The 13,380-nt window shown below is 40.9% G+C and overlaps 3 protein-coding genes across 5 annotated transcripts; 1 reads left to right on the top strand and 2 right to left on the bottom strand.

The window, feature by feature from the left end:
* The first annotated feature begins 1,068 nt into the window (after nt 1-1,068).
* Nucleotides 1,069-5,616, top strand: LOC115752249 (pentatricopeptide repeat-containing protein DOT4, chloroplastic-like). 2 transcript variants are annotated; one of them, XM_030690348.2, is made up of 4 exons: nt 1,069-1,098; nt 2,001-4,241; nt 4,664-4,793; nt 4,876-5,616. In XM_030690348.2, the coding sequence occupies exon 2, from the start codon at nt 2,105-2,107 to the stop codon at nt 4,025-4,027; it is 1,923 nt and encodes a 640-aa protein (XP_030546208.1). In that variant the 5' UTR covers nt 1,069-1,098; nt 2,001-2,104; the 3' UTR covers nt 4,028-4,241; nt 4,664-4,793; nt 4,876-5,616. The 2 variants fall into 2 exon arrangements, with proteins under 2 accessions (XP_030546208.1, XP_030546207.1); XM_030690347.2 differs by having other exon boundaries at nt 4,664-5,616.
* LOC115752194 (GATA transcription factor 8) lies at nt 4,565-6,142 on the bottom strand. Its single transcript, XM_048280777.1, has 3 exons — nt 5,870-6,142; nt 5,010-5,199; nt 4,565-4,905 (listed from the first exon to the last, which is right to left on the bottom strand). Exons 1-3 carry the CDS (start codon nt 6,140-6,142, stop codon nt 4,565-4,567), a joined length of 804 nt encoding a protein of 267 aa, XP_048136734.1.
* A 1,218-nt stretch (nt 6,143-7,360) lies between these two features.
* Nucleotides 7,361-12,469, bottom strand: LOC115752259 (protein-tyrosine sulfotransferase-like). 2 transcript variants are annotated; one of them, XM_030690365.2, is made up of 12 exons: nt 12,184-12,469; nt 11,635-11,800; nt 11,460-11,531; nt 11,101-11,380; nt 10,556-10,693; nt 9,654-9,758; nt 9,394-9,541; nt 8,840-8,886; nt 8,673-8,732; nt 8,462-8,581; nt 7,736-7,870; nt 7,361-7,625 (listed from the first exon to the last, which is right to left on the bottom strand). In XM_030690365.2, the coding sequence occupies exons 1-12, from the start codon at nt 12,245-12,247 to the stop codon at nt 7,482-7,484; spliced, it is 1,479 nt and encodes a 492-aa protein (XP_030546225.1). In that variant the 5' UTR covers nt 12,248-12,469; the 3' UTR covers nt 7,361-7,481. The 2 variants fall into 2 exon arrangements, 1 of the variants encoding a protein (XP_030546225.1); XR_007198961.1 differs by having other exon boundaries at nt 7,488-7,625; nt 8,462-8,528.
* Nucleotides 12,470-13,380: the final 911 nt, after the last annotated feature.

The following is a 13,380-nucleotide window of genomic DNA, read 5'->3' as shown; positions in this document are numbered from 1 at the left end:
GATGTCGGATATTCTACGTGGCATAATCGACACTAACATTAACATTTTAAAGTAATTTTTAAATATTTTTCTTTCAAAAATTTTCCTTTTTTGCTTTCACTTTTATTTTTGTCGGTGGTCGGCAAGGGCAAGCATTGACGAGGTACTCCTCGCCGGTGGTGAGGCCGACTCTCACCGGGTCTTGCTATCGCCAAGGCAAGGCACAGTGGGGCCGCCATGTAGGAAGGCACAAAATAATTTTTCTAAAAAATATATATATAATAAATCAACGTTAGAGCCGACCATGACACGAAGGGTGGTCGACATTCACGTTAATGATTTCCAGCCTAAATTGGTTGGGAGAACCGAATTGGTGCACGTATGAAAAGATTAAGGACTAAATTGATCCAAACGAAAGATTTAGGAATGAATTGGTACTAATATAATTGGTTTATGACTTTTTTGGTACTTTTTGTCAATAGTAATCTTATGTAAGATTAGAACTAATGAAATAACGAATGCATAAATTGAACTCTAAAACAACCATTTTCCATCTTTCATGGATGTTTGGGAATCTTTTCATTGTGTGATCCGTTCCCGTATTGACAATTTTTTTTTTTGTGGTAAAAAAATATTTTCATTCAATTAGATAAAGTTTGATAAGACCTAAATTACTTTTTTTGGTAAAAAAAGATTTTACTTCAGAACAAAGTAAATTTCATAAGGCTTGTGGGGGAGTGAAAATCCAATTTGTGGGCAAGGCTTTTCTTCCGTGGGCTTTTGCAATCCAGTCTGCAGCTGAATATCCGAGAGAGGCTTCATCAGATCAATAGCCTCACTAATAAGTGCACATACTTCCCAGTCAACTGATCTACATAGGATCTGTAAGAGAGCTTATCAGTTCAGAGTTCCCACCACCGCCAACGTATTCGCCTGAAACGTCGAGGTCACGATCACCGATCGGGCAATGCCGTCCATCGGTAAGTCCTGAAGCGTTGCGAGACACCCACAACGGGGAAATATTTGACTAAGTGCTTTATTGAACTGAACGGCACATGCTGGCGAAGCTCATGGCCAATAGCTTGTAACGTGTTAAGATTCTGAAACAAGAGCAAGGGGTGACTCCTCAATTCGGAAATGTACGTTTTTTTTCTTTCCACAATTCTGTCCTCTGTTCGTTCGTAGTCGTACCAACGTATAGCACTGCGAACTCATAAGATTCTTGAATGTTAGGAAAATGCTTAATCTAATAACTATGCTTATCACGCATGTATAGAAGCAACACCAGTACGATTGAATGCCAAATTTTGTTCATATTATGGTAAATGGATATCCAATCCAAGAGTGACAACATTAACAATAAAAAGTTAACATTACCCATCTTCAAAAACGATATTTTTAATAAACCCATCTTCTTAAAAATAAATATTTTTAACTGTATACACAATTATAGAAAATGGAAAAATTTAAAATTTCAATAGCTACAACTTCTTTTTAACATTTATTTCTATTCTAGTTATATACCGAGTGAATTTCTTCACACAGTGAAGTTGTCTTTATACTTAGGCCCCCCCTCCCCTCCAAAAAAAAGTTGTTTTTACTTTTTTTTAATCTAAAAATTGTCTTTGCATAGTATCTTTGAATCGAGGATACGTAACCGACAAATCGGTTTAAAGACAATATGTGAAGCACAGGTCGAAGAATAAGGAATCGAAACTTCGATAATTCATCCCAAATGCAGGATGCTACTATACGACCTTACTTGGCGTAGTCATATGACTTGGAGTCTACCTTTCATACTATTACCTTCAAAATTGAGAGAAAATATTTTTTTTCCCTTTATTCCAAGGAATATCTCTGAATTCTATGTTCTATAGTTCAGACAAAATAGTTTAAGGATATTCTGTTCTAGTTATAAACCGAGTGAATTTCTTCACACAGTGAAGTTGTCTTTATACTTGGACCAAAAAAAAAAAAAAATTGTCTTTACTATTTTTTTTTTTGTCGAAAAGTTGTCTTTATTGACGTAGCTGTCAATCCAGGATTAGATAAAATTCAGGAGACTCTTCGTTTTCCGTTAGTCCAGCTCCAGCCTCGGTCTCTCGTTGGCAAAGGCACAAATGAAATGAGAATATGGCAGTCCTTCTCTCCACTGCAGGCCAACAACCTTCTTCAACTCTGTTGCGATTCCGGATCACTCGCCCAATGCAAGCAAGTGCATCAGCGGATCGTCCAGCACGGCCTCCACGTCGATCCATTTGTCGCCACCAAGTTGACGCAGTCATATGCGGATTTGGACGATTTCGCATCGGCCAAGAAGCTCTTCCGCAAGTTGTTGCGACCCAATGTGTTTGCTTGGACTGCCATTCTGGCTTACTGTTCGAGGAATGGGATGTTCGGAGATTGTTTGGGCACTTACTGCGAAATGAAACTCAAGGGTGTTGTGCCTGACGGCTATGTGTTTCCAAAGATCTTGAGGGCTTGCGCTCAATTGGGATGCTCGGAGGTGGGTGCATTCGTGCACAAAGATGTGATTGTGTGCGCATGTGAATCGAATGTGCAGGTTTGCAATTCCTTGATCGACATGTACGGCAAATGTGGGGATGTCGAGTGCGCGAGGCAGGTGTTCGATCAAATGTGTGGCAGGGATTTGCTGTCGTGGAATTCCATGATTTCGGGGTATATTTGGAATGGGTTGCATAGTTCGGCCGTTGAGTTGCTTCCAGTCATGAGATTGGATGGTCTAGGCCCTGATATTGTGACTTGGAATTTGGTGATGGATGCTTATTGCCAGATGGGGCTTTTTGATGAGGCTAGGAATGTATTGAGACAAATCAAAGAGCCTAACATCATTTCATGGACCACTTTGATTTCGGGTTATACAAAGATTGGTAAGCATAAGACCTCCCTGGAGGTTTTTCTGGATATGGTAAACACGGGCAAGGTTTACCCTGACGTCAGGACTCTGTCAAGTGCTCTAACATCGTGCCGTCATATCGGGGCTCTTGTAATTGGTAAGGAAATTCACGCCCATGGGATCAAAACAGAATCGAGGAGTTTATTTTACAACTCAGCCGGCGCTGCCCTGTTGACAATGTATGCAAAATGCGGGAAAATCCAAGAGGCAAGGAGCGTATTTAAACAGATGGACAAATCCGATTTCGTCACTTGGAATGCAATGATTCTCGGTTTTGTTGACCTGGGATATGGAAACTCAGCAATTGATTGTTTCATCGAGATGCTAAACCTGGGAATCGCATTCGATCAAATAACTCTATCTACTCTTCTGCCAGTGTGTGACTTAACCATGGGAAAGCAGATTCATGCCTACATCCAGAAAAACAGGTCTCTCTCTGGTGTAATTGTGTGGAATGCACTTATACACATGTACTCCAAACGGGGATGCATCCAATCCGCTACTTCTATCTTTTCGAACATGGGGACCAAAGACCTTATTTCTTGGAACTCACTTATTGGAGGTTTTGGTATGCACGGGCATGGTGAAGCTGCTCTCCAGCTGTTGCAAGAGATGAAAGTTTCTGGCTTTCTGCCCAATTCTGTGACGTTTACTTCTGCACTGTCTGCTTGCAGTCACTCGGGCCTTGTAAATGAGGGGCTTCGACTTTTCAACAGCATGCCGAGCTTCGGCCTCACTCCCACATTGGAGCATTTTGCTTGTGTTGTTGATATGCTAGCACGTGCTGGGCAGCTTGAGGACGCTGTGGAGCTTATTAGGAAAATGCCTTCTCTTCCTGACAAGCGTACTTGGGGGGCTTTACTTGCGGCTTGTCAAGCTTATCACAATGTTGATGTTGCTTGCCTGGCCGCAGAAGCATTGATCCGCTTGGAACCTGACCATGCTGGACATTATGTTACGTTGGCAAATATATATGCGAAAGCAGGCAGATGGCATGATGCTGTAAGAGTGAGGAAGGTGATGGAAGGACAAAAATTGGTCAAGCCATTTGGATATAGTTGGGTTGAAGGTGAAGATCAACGAGATGATGGGCGGAGTGACAGACGAAGTGACTTGTCTTGTGCATTATAATTTTCTTCCCTGTGAGGTGGTTGGTGTGTGTCCTCTGGGATCTAAATCAGCATGTACTCTGCCACTTTTTTGGAGAAGGTTGGACAACAGACATGTTTTGCAATCGCACTGTCGATCGGATACGTGTTGGAGCGACAATGGTTGAAACAATTTATTTTTCCAGAAGGGAAAGCCATAAATGGCCTAGAGGGATTTCATTGGATACCATGTTAAGGTAAGATGTGCGATATTTCTTTTTAAATGCTTATACCATTTGCGAATAGTGCGCGATATAGTTTTCACGATAGATCTCAGGTTTTTAACTTTGCTTCGGACTAAGTTGATTTCACTCATCAAAAAACTAAAATTCTGGAAAAGAAAGCAGGTGAATGTCCCATAACCATCGAATAATCTGTGCAAACTATCAACTATGCACTTTATGATCATCTGTCAACGCAATCATTGCACATGTATGGATTTAGGCTTGCCTAAAGACAATATGTACATGGAGAGAAGGAAAGAAGAACTATCTAGCTAGAAGCATGGCTCTATATTTCCTTACTGTGATGGCCTCTGAGTATTTGCTGCAACTTCCGTGTGCTCACAATTTGTGGCCTCCCTAATTCTAATTACCTTCTTGTGAAAATGTGAATGCAGAGAAGGGACATATGTTGGACTTGCAATCGGACGGTACTCTGGAAAGAGGCGACCTGTCTTGTAACGGATGCCACAAGCATTGCAGAGAGTTTTGGGCCCATTGGGCCCCACCCTCCACATTGGGGACCCGGTTGCTGCGCAATGCACACATCTTCTTGGTTGATCCGGCTGCTGCAGAGACTGATCCTCCTCCTTTCTTCTCCTTTTGGCAGGGTCCCATGGCTTTTCATGGAGAGGAGATTCTGCTCATGATTTAAGAGCGAGTGTTTAGAGTTGAAAGCAGCAGAGGATTGAAGTTGGTGAAGGGATAGTGACTCTAAGATTACAACTAGACCCTATTGTTTACCACGAGGGCGTTTCTCTGGGTAAGAGAGGCTGGAGGTGTTGGCTGCCAAGATTTCAGGTGTGTTAAAGCTTCTGTTGATCTCCAGGACTGAGACCGGACTTGGAGACTTGATTAGCGTGGCTTGTTGACCACCTGGAGTATTATCCTCAACTTGGCTTGGCAGAACTTGTGGTATACGTCTTTGCTTGACCTGGACACGAAATCAGATTTCAAGAAAAGAAGGGCGAGAGCCTCCACTGGGGTTCGATGATTAATCGAATGAGCATAGGGATCTCATGATGAACAACAGAGAATGATGACGTGACAATCACACTTCCAGGCAGTCCTTGGAGTGTCCAAGGAGGGTAGGATATTTACCCTATGTGAAAAGCCATACAGCAAGTTCATCCATTTAGTGATCTTTTTCCCCAACAATTAACATTTCTATCCTAGAAGCAACTCCAGTGACAGGCAGCTAAAGTGGTCGTGAAACTATTGCTTCCGTGGCAATTAAATCCTTTGCAACGATGCAGACTGTGTCTATTGAAACAAATACAGCTTGTTGCATGTATTGTTATTTTCTTTTTCAATTGACTGTTGATTATGTCATGTTCACTTTGGCACTGCAGTGCTACTTTTTACTCCTATCTTTACCCAATCCACAAATTCATCGAATCTTCTCTTCTGGACTCCAAACTTGTAGTTCACAAATCTTTTCCGCTCTGCCCGCCAGAACGTGATATTCCCCCCAATTCCACAGCTGCAGTTATGTCCTCTCTAGTTATCTTTTCCATGCGATACATACAAAGTGAAGAGACTCTAGGACCCAAAAGAAATGCTAAGAATTTCACTTTTTCTCTTTTCATAGGGAAAATGCTCACCTGAAAGGGATTTCTCGGCAGTTTGGAAGCGTAATCGCACGAATTAGCACCAAATTCATTTGTCCAACTCCGACTCGGCGATGAGAAATCGGAACAATGTTTTGGGACTAATGCAGCATCCCTTTGTCCCGCTTTCATCTTACGGTCTTTAGTATCATCTTCATCACAGAAGAAATCCAACCAGTCGAAGAATTCATCGGAGACATCAGTGAAGTTCGTCAAGAACCAAGAGCCTGACGTACCCACGAAGTGACCTGTGGAAGAAAGTGTCATCCTTGACTAGAGGCACGGCAAAACTCACGTTTAGACTGTCTTTACTTGCACATGTATATATACATATACGGCAAAAAGGAAGTCCTTTTTCGAATCGCAGATTATAAGGAAAAAAGATTCTGCCCGTCGACAGGTAAAATTGATATTTAAGATCATGAATTATCACGTGTGCTTTGCCTTATCCAATTAAAGATTACAGTCACTGCCACTGCGACTCCCAGGAAGACCAAATCTTTGTTCTAGATAAATACTGGGATTTATTCCTTAATTGGGAAGAAATTGAGGAGTCTTTTTAGGATCGGGAAAACTCAATGTGATGTTTAATTTATTGCATTCGTACTTGTTTCCCCTAAGAAGGGTTGATGAAGTTTGGAGCATTTGGTAACTACATAGAATAAATGTTAGGTAATACCGCGATGAATAAGATTGGATTCGGCTGTAGATTTCTATTAGGGATTGAATACTTATCCACTTGCTTGAATTGAAAGCACCCTTAATGATAGATACTACAGTGACCCTATACACGGGTCTTTTTTTTGTTTTTTCTTTTTGGCCGAATTTCGGGTTCTTGAAAAATCCGTAATTAAATGAGTTTTTCCGCTCCCTTGTGTGATTAAACTAATTTAGGATAAGTTTGTCGTGCGAACATGTGACCAAACATCATACGTGACGGGAAGAGTGCAAGAAGCAAGTACTAATCCCATTTGATGAAATGTATATAAACAGTACAACATTATAAGATTAAGATGGAGAATATAAACTAGCCCTAAATGGAGAAAAACCACCAGCGTTGTGATTTTGGTCCATGCGATAGAGGTGTTTCGAACGGTATACCGAATTTAAGCAATGATCCGGACCCAAATGTTGGTACGTGATGGGCAATAATGTCAATGAGAGCATGATAGAGGATTTAAGCTACGATTCCTCATTCAGAATTGATCCTGAACACCTGACCGCGGAAAAGCTCTTGCTCTTGATCTGGTTACCATCAAGGAAACACATGGAGCACATTGGCAAGGTAAAACTAAGCTAAGGGAAAAAAAAGTTGGAAAGATTTTTGAGCCTCTTAAGTTGAGATTCAGTAGCTATCAGTTCAACCCGAAATGGGGTTACAATCACATTGAGGAACAGAGTGAAGGTTGCATTGAGAAGCGAAGGTAAATGACTACCTTCTCTCAGAAAAGTAGACGAAAGTATCACCTAAAGATTGATTTTCTTTTTACAGAGCTGGGCCAGGGCCAACCTATCCTGCATCGTGGCTGGATCTAATCTCTTTCAACCACCTAGAGAGACTTTAGACTTTGTGATCCGAAATATTTTTTTCGAAATGCACTTACATTCATATCTTCACTTTTGATGTTCTTCTCCTTGCATTTACAGAAAGAATACAGGAAATAAGGAGCAATATGACGGGCAAGAATACGAAAAGGCGACTCCTCTGTGAAGTGCCATATGCGCTGCTTATCATGCTCCCAAATTTCTCCTGCAAGATAAATTAACACCATTGTGCTTATTTTGACACTAGGAGGACCGGTTGACAAATATAATGGATTTTTTTCCCTTTTTATGTCAGCGCGGGTCTGGATACTTAACTGTGAGAGTGGACTTCTCGGTTGTCCGTCTGTTTTGCTGCGCGAAAATTTCCTTAGCATACTCATACAGCTCCACATCAAGGTTATTGAGCGATTTTATCTCCTGAAGAACCGCTTCAGGGACCTGACGACGCGACTGCAGATTCAAAGAACCCTAAAATTTAGCAGAGAATATGCTCAAATGCATCCAAAGCAATTCAGAGAGGAACCTGGTTGGACTGAAGGAGATCTTTGGCACCAACTAACCAAGCATAGCAACAATGTCATATGCAGGACAAAGCCAGCATTTAGCATTGTCCAAGAGTGAGCTACGAGAGAGCTAGATCACTTACGAATATATGTCCGACACTTCACAGGAGTATTTAGTTAAATTATCACAGATACCACGTATTCAACTTTAATAATTACAACCAGATCTATCCCGAAAAGCTACAGCAACAATGCTGAGTCAAAATAATCAAAAAGTCAATTCCTGACAACTTAAGTATGCAGTCGAGGGAATCATGCGGATAAAATGTGAAGCTCCTCTCTCTCATTTCCTAGTGAATAGTAAAACCTCCTATATCATCTTGCTTTTGACAGAAGCAATATGGCAAACTTATGATGTCTTGTGTTAGGGGTAAAAATACGTGAACGCAAATGAAAGAACAATTAGCACTGCTCATTTGCTGGCCCAAAAAAGTAGCATTGCTACTTTCAAGATGGAAAAGCATGAATTTGAACACACCTCTTTCGTGAAATTCACAGGGGATATTTTCTTCAAGGCAGAGATGTGGCGGTGGGACTGGGCGTCGCTAAAAGAAGAAACACAACTTTCGTAAGATTCCTTAAGTTCTCCCTCTGTCATCTGACAAGTACAAAATCTTGCATGAACTTGTTTATCCAAGATGTGATTGCCTTGTATATTGGAAGATCTTACATGATAAAAAAGGCCTTACGTTTTTGTTACTTGCTCCATCTTTTCCCACTGCAGAAACCTCAACATCTGGAGGGACATTCTGTAAAAGGGCAGTAGAAGACAATGACGTACAAGGAAGCTCAGTTATTAGCTTCAATTGAGGAAAGCTCACATTCAGCGAAATGCACACATTCTGCCGCTATTTACCTGACTCTGATCATCGTCAGACTTGCTATCTGACAAGGAGCTCTGTTCTGCAGCAGATGTGCATAACTTCAGGAAAGCAAATCATGATAAATCGAAGAGTATCTATGTTGTTCTCCTAGAACATAAAGTAGATGAGAAGGTCATCGAAGCATGGCAAAGCAAACTGAAGGACTATGAATGCTCCTTTTTCCATAAACTTGACGTTAAACGGTAATGTTAAGAGAAATTTTACCTATACCATTAACACCACTAGGATTCTGATGGAGAGCTAGTTATATGGTACGTTGGGAAATGTTCCAAGTGGATACTGCATTTGTTGCTTAAAACAACGCATCTTAAGCATATCAATTTGGGTATGCAGGGACAATTAGAGGTCCAACACTGTGACGGACTAGCATAGGAAGAATGGTTGAAGAGGAGAAGAAAATTAATGAGGACCACATTTGATCTGGAGTTATAACTTATCTATTAAACTATATTCAGCAAAACCTGTTCAAATGCACTGACAAACAGTACCTAGAGGCTAGAAGCAGTACTAGTAGCACAACATGAACCTGATTCATTTGTAGACGCAGTCTCCACACCGGAGCTAGATCCTTTCAGTTGGGAAATTGCTTGTGCACCAACCACATCTGCAAACATTGTTGCAGATTTCTTATGGTCCTCGGTGAGACCAACATATAGCATATTATCCAATCTCCTCTGCAAGATTTACAATTATCTACCACGATCACAACCTCAAAGGCTTGATAGTATATCAGGAAAACAACATAAGAGCATGACCCATGACACCCTGATAACCAATTTTACTGACCTTTGCAACTTCAAGGACATGTTGACCTAGTACTTTATGCTGCGTAACACAGTGACGTACTTCACGTGACTCCGGAAAATACGAATTGTTAGTTAACCCTGCAACCTGTTAGCAAGAAGATTTAGCCAGAAATTGGTCTACTGAGGCCACCTTGTACTAGATTGCAAGGTATACGGAATCTCATATACAGACAGGACAGATTTTAGACACCAGAAAGTGAGCACAGATTTAGTAGAATTTTTGTGGGGCATTGAAAAAAGTGAGGATTAATCTTTTAGTTGTCATAAGCAGCAGAAAGAGCACCAGTCTCTTCACATCTGTGATCATCAGAAGCAAATTCTAGCGGAAATACTAGTTTGCATACATCAGGTGGAGTTAATGACTTTTCATCAGTGGCATGCCAAAAAATCTAAACCACCTGAATATGTCAACAAGAGAACTACAAAGAATTATGAATTGAAATCTTCCCACATGTTTATGAACCAAATAACAAGCCTCTTCGGAACACAAAGATGTGCCTCAGAAATGTTATGAGAAACCCAATACAACTGTAGTTCATCGACAGGTGCAGCTGCAAGAAGAGCTCTGTGAACAAGCATGTGAAAATGTTACCCTCGCATCAAACAAAGAAGCTCCTATGTTCCAGGCATCCTCTCACGTTCTGTTCCTCTTCACGACAAGTTGATGCAAATTACTACACTAGACTTACATTACATGCAAGGCATTGAACAAATTTTTACTAAAGAGTAGCAATTATCCTCAAGAAATTAATGAAGAACCGTTATCAAGCCAATGGTTGCTTTCCCTATCACTTGGGAGCTTCCTTCAGCAGAATTTAAGGCAGCCAGAAATGGAACAGAATGAAACTGACGCGAACACAGATTTGTACAAATTCAACTAACCTGAAACGTGGCCCCATTGTGAATTATATCTTGTGAAATAGGATCCTTGATAAACTTATGCAATGGGATTACAATGTCCTCCATATTGTATGGGTCGCTGCTGTAGGTATCCCTTGATCCTCTTCTTCTTGCATCTCTCTGTATAGAGAGAGAGGTTGCCCGAAAATCCACATGAAATGGAAGCATATAACATGTGATCAAACATCTGATAACTTAAAAGTAAATATAGCCTACAATCAAGTTGTAGAACATGATTCCTATACAGCTCTCCCTCTCTAACCCAGAATTATCTAGCAGCTCCATCCAAGGAGATTTATCGGCTTAGATTACTTCATCCACAAAACAAACAAGTGAAGCATCCAACTCTATCTATGGCAACGATGAATTTTTTCTTTTCTCTATACATCAGATTCATATCTTTGCAGCATGCCCTTAAAGTCATGAAAGGTCTCTGACGAAAATCAGTAGAGACCAGAAATATCGGATGATCATTGATGTACGAAAAATATGAGGAGATATAGCATCATCTCAGATAACCAGCGTACCCTTGCAAATAGGTCTTCTTTCATCCAAGGAACTAGATACTTCCACGGCCATATATCCAGTGTACTTGTCTTGGAGCTCAAGCTTCCAGCCGTCGTTGTGGCCGAAGTTAAATTAGGGTATGCCAAAAATTCAGTCGCTAGCTCCACCGATAATTCGTATGTACTGAAAACACGATCAATGGGGTCTCTTAGTATGGTCACCACTGATGTTCTATCTTTGGGAAGTTTCGACACCAAGCTGTAGTCATCATGAGAGACCAACAAGCTGCACTTTCGCTTGCTACACAAAAGAAGAGAATCGGGTTAAACATCACAGATTGATTACAACACAAATGTCCAAACAGGGAAAAAGGTAATACCTGGGATCAAAATTCAATTTGTCATAAGAGCGAGGGCATTCCAGAGCACCAGAATACAGCTTGTGCAAGAAACTGCGAGTATGAATTTAGCAAGAAGGAATTACACCAGTGCATACCTGATTCAATGCCCCTGATATCTACGGGCATGCACTGCACCAAAAGAGATTTGAATTACCAGTGGAAGTATGTGCGACCTCCTGTTCTCGGAACATGGAGGAAGAACAGCAAATCTCGCAGGGCGTGATTGTCTGCCTTAACTTCTAGACTAGGTGCAGAAGAAGTCCACCTCTTCACTACACTCTCACAATGCCCAAAATCCCTTTTCTGTGGAAAAGCATTAGCTGATAGAGAATCCAGGGAAGTTAGAGGTCAAAATTGTTCATGTTGGTCCCCTAATTAGTTCCCCAGACAATCTGGTGACTCGCACCAACTTTCATCCCCAGAGTATGTGGAGTTCATTACAAAGCACTGATTGCAATAGCATTTAGATCCCAACTGGACAATAAAGGCAGGGAAACAGCTACTCAATTTCAAGTCAGTAAGCGGATTTCCTTACTCAATGTCACGGATCATAACTTCACGAATCGCACAAAACATTCCTACCTATCACCCTCACTTACAAACAAAGCCATAATACAACGTTTAACATCACAAGGAGAGAAAGAAATAGAAGAGAGTGAAAAATGAAGATGGGATTCAGAAATCAGAATGTGCTCACACGTACTCAATCCAAGAAGAATCAGCAAAATAGCAAACCTCAGGCTCGGAGTAGGATCCATCAGCCTCATCCTATTCCAACACCTGCTCGTACAAAATTTTGACAAGAAATCAACAGACAAGTTTTTGTGAGGCCAACAAGAACATTACTAACAAAAACAATCGAAAAAATTGGACTTTCTTCTAATGTTTGTAATTCCAATGTGTACTAGATCAGTGCCAAAGTCCTTTTCCAATTTAGAACTGTCTTTAATAACATCCATCAGATAATCCACTAAACTTTTGTCAAAACAAAAGGTTCCGGTGCATTAGCCGATATATGGAAAAGCCCTGGAGCTCAATTTTGTATATCTTGATGCTCCAACCAAAATGAAAGGCAAGAGCTTTCATACCCGAGCTTTCTCTAGTTTGGTTCTTGTCAGTTGTCACCATGTCTGCCCTGTAGGATACCAGTCACTGTGAAAACGATCAACCAAATTTACTATTGGAGACCTAACTTGTTTCCATTTTCAATTTTGTTCGGATTATTCTTCATGCTTAGTAAATGTTTCAAAAGAAATGAGATTATGATGGCCTGAATCATCTTCACTGAGGAGATAACTTGAGTAATAGGCATTGTTAATCCAATGGGGGAGCCTTGATTAGATGGAGCAATTGTGTTTGTGCAGCGTTGCAGTCAAAAACTAGTTTAAAAAGTACAATTTATCCAAGTAAAATGCTGCAGTATCATCAGAACTTAAAAAACGAAAAGAAAAGTTAGAACACAGTAAACGTTGATAAGCCTATAATAAAGGGCAAGAAATATATATTTTTTTGTGATCCAAGGAACCCCCGCACGGCCGGCAGCCGGGAGGTAAACCCCGGGGGCAACACGTGCTAGTCAGCACACACGTGCCACCGGGTAAGTCACCCTGCGACGCCCCTGGGATTCGAACACTCGACCTTTTGCGAGAGGAAGAGTGCGCGAACCAGCGGCGCCACCCAGGTGGGTGGTAAGGGCAAGAAATATTCTTACTTCTTAATTTGAATTTTGTATATGGTATTTATTTTTATAAATCTGTCTAAATATGAACAGACGACCTATGGAGTATCATGAATCTGACTACTGAATTGCATGGTCTAAGCCAATGAAATTTCTTAAGGAAAACGAACTAACCCAGTAACCCTACGATGAACGTGTTTTCACCAGCAAAATTTTATTCAT

This window comes from Rhodamnia argentea, chromosome 6 (genome assembly GCF_020921035.1).
Source record: "Rhodamnia argentea isolate NSW1041297 chromosome 6, ASM2092103v1, whole genome shotgun sequence".
Classification (NCBI taxonomy): domain Eukaryota; kingdom Viridiplantae; phylum Streptophyta; class Magnoliopsida; order Myrtales; family Myrtaceae; genus Rhodamnia; species Rhodamnia argentea.
The sequence above is the reverse complement of the archived record's forward strand: the minus strand, read 5'-3'. Positions and strand labels throughout refer to the sequence as shown.

Coding starts and splice junctions, on each gene's coding strand:
- LOC115752249 (XM_030690348.2), top strand. CDS start 2,105: ATGAGAATATGGCAGTCCTTCTCTCCACTGCAGGCCAACAACCTTCTT.
- LOC115752194 (XM_048280777.1), bottom strand. CDS start 6,142: ATGACACTTTCTTCCACAGGTCACTTCGTGGGTACGTCAGGCTCTTGG. Junction 5,200..5,869: donor TGCCGAGAAATCCCTTTCAG/GTGAGCATTTTC, acceptor TTTCGTGTCCAG/GTCAAGCAAAGACGTATACC. Junction 4,906..5,009: donor CCCAGAGAAACGCCCTCGTG/GTAAACAATAGG, acceptor AATCATGAGCAG/AATCTCCTCTCCATGAAAAG.
- LOC115752259 (XM_030690365.2), bottom strand. CDS start 12,247: ATGAGGCTGATGGATCCTACTCCGAGCCTGAGGTTTGCTATTTTGCTG. Junction 8,733..8,839: donor CTGACGATGATCAGAGTCAG/GTAAATAGCGGC, acceptor GCCCTTTTACAG/AATGTCCCTCCAGATGTTGA. Junction 8,582..8,672: donor ATGGAGCAAGTAACAAAAAC/GTAAGGCCTTTT, acceptor TGTACTTGTCAG/ATGACAGAGGGAGAACTTAA.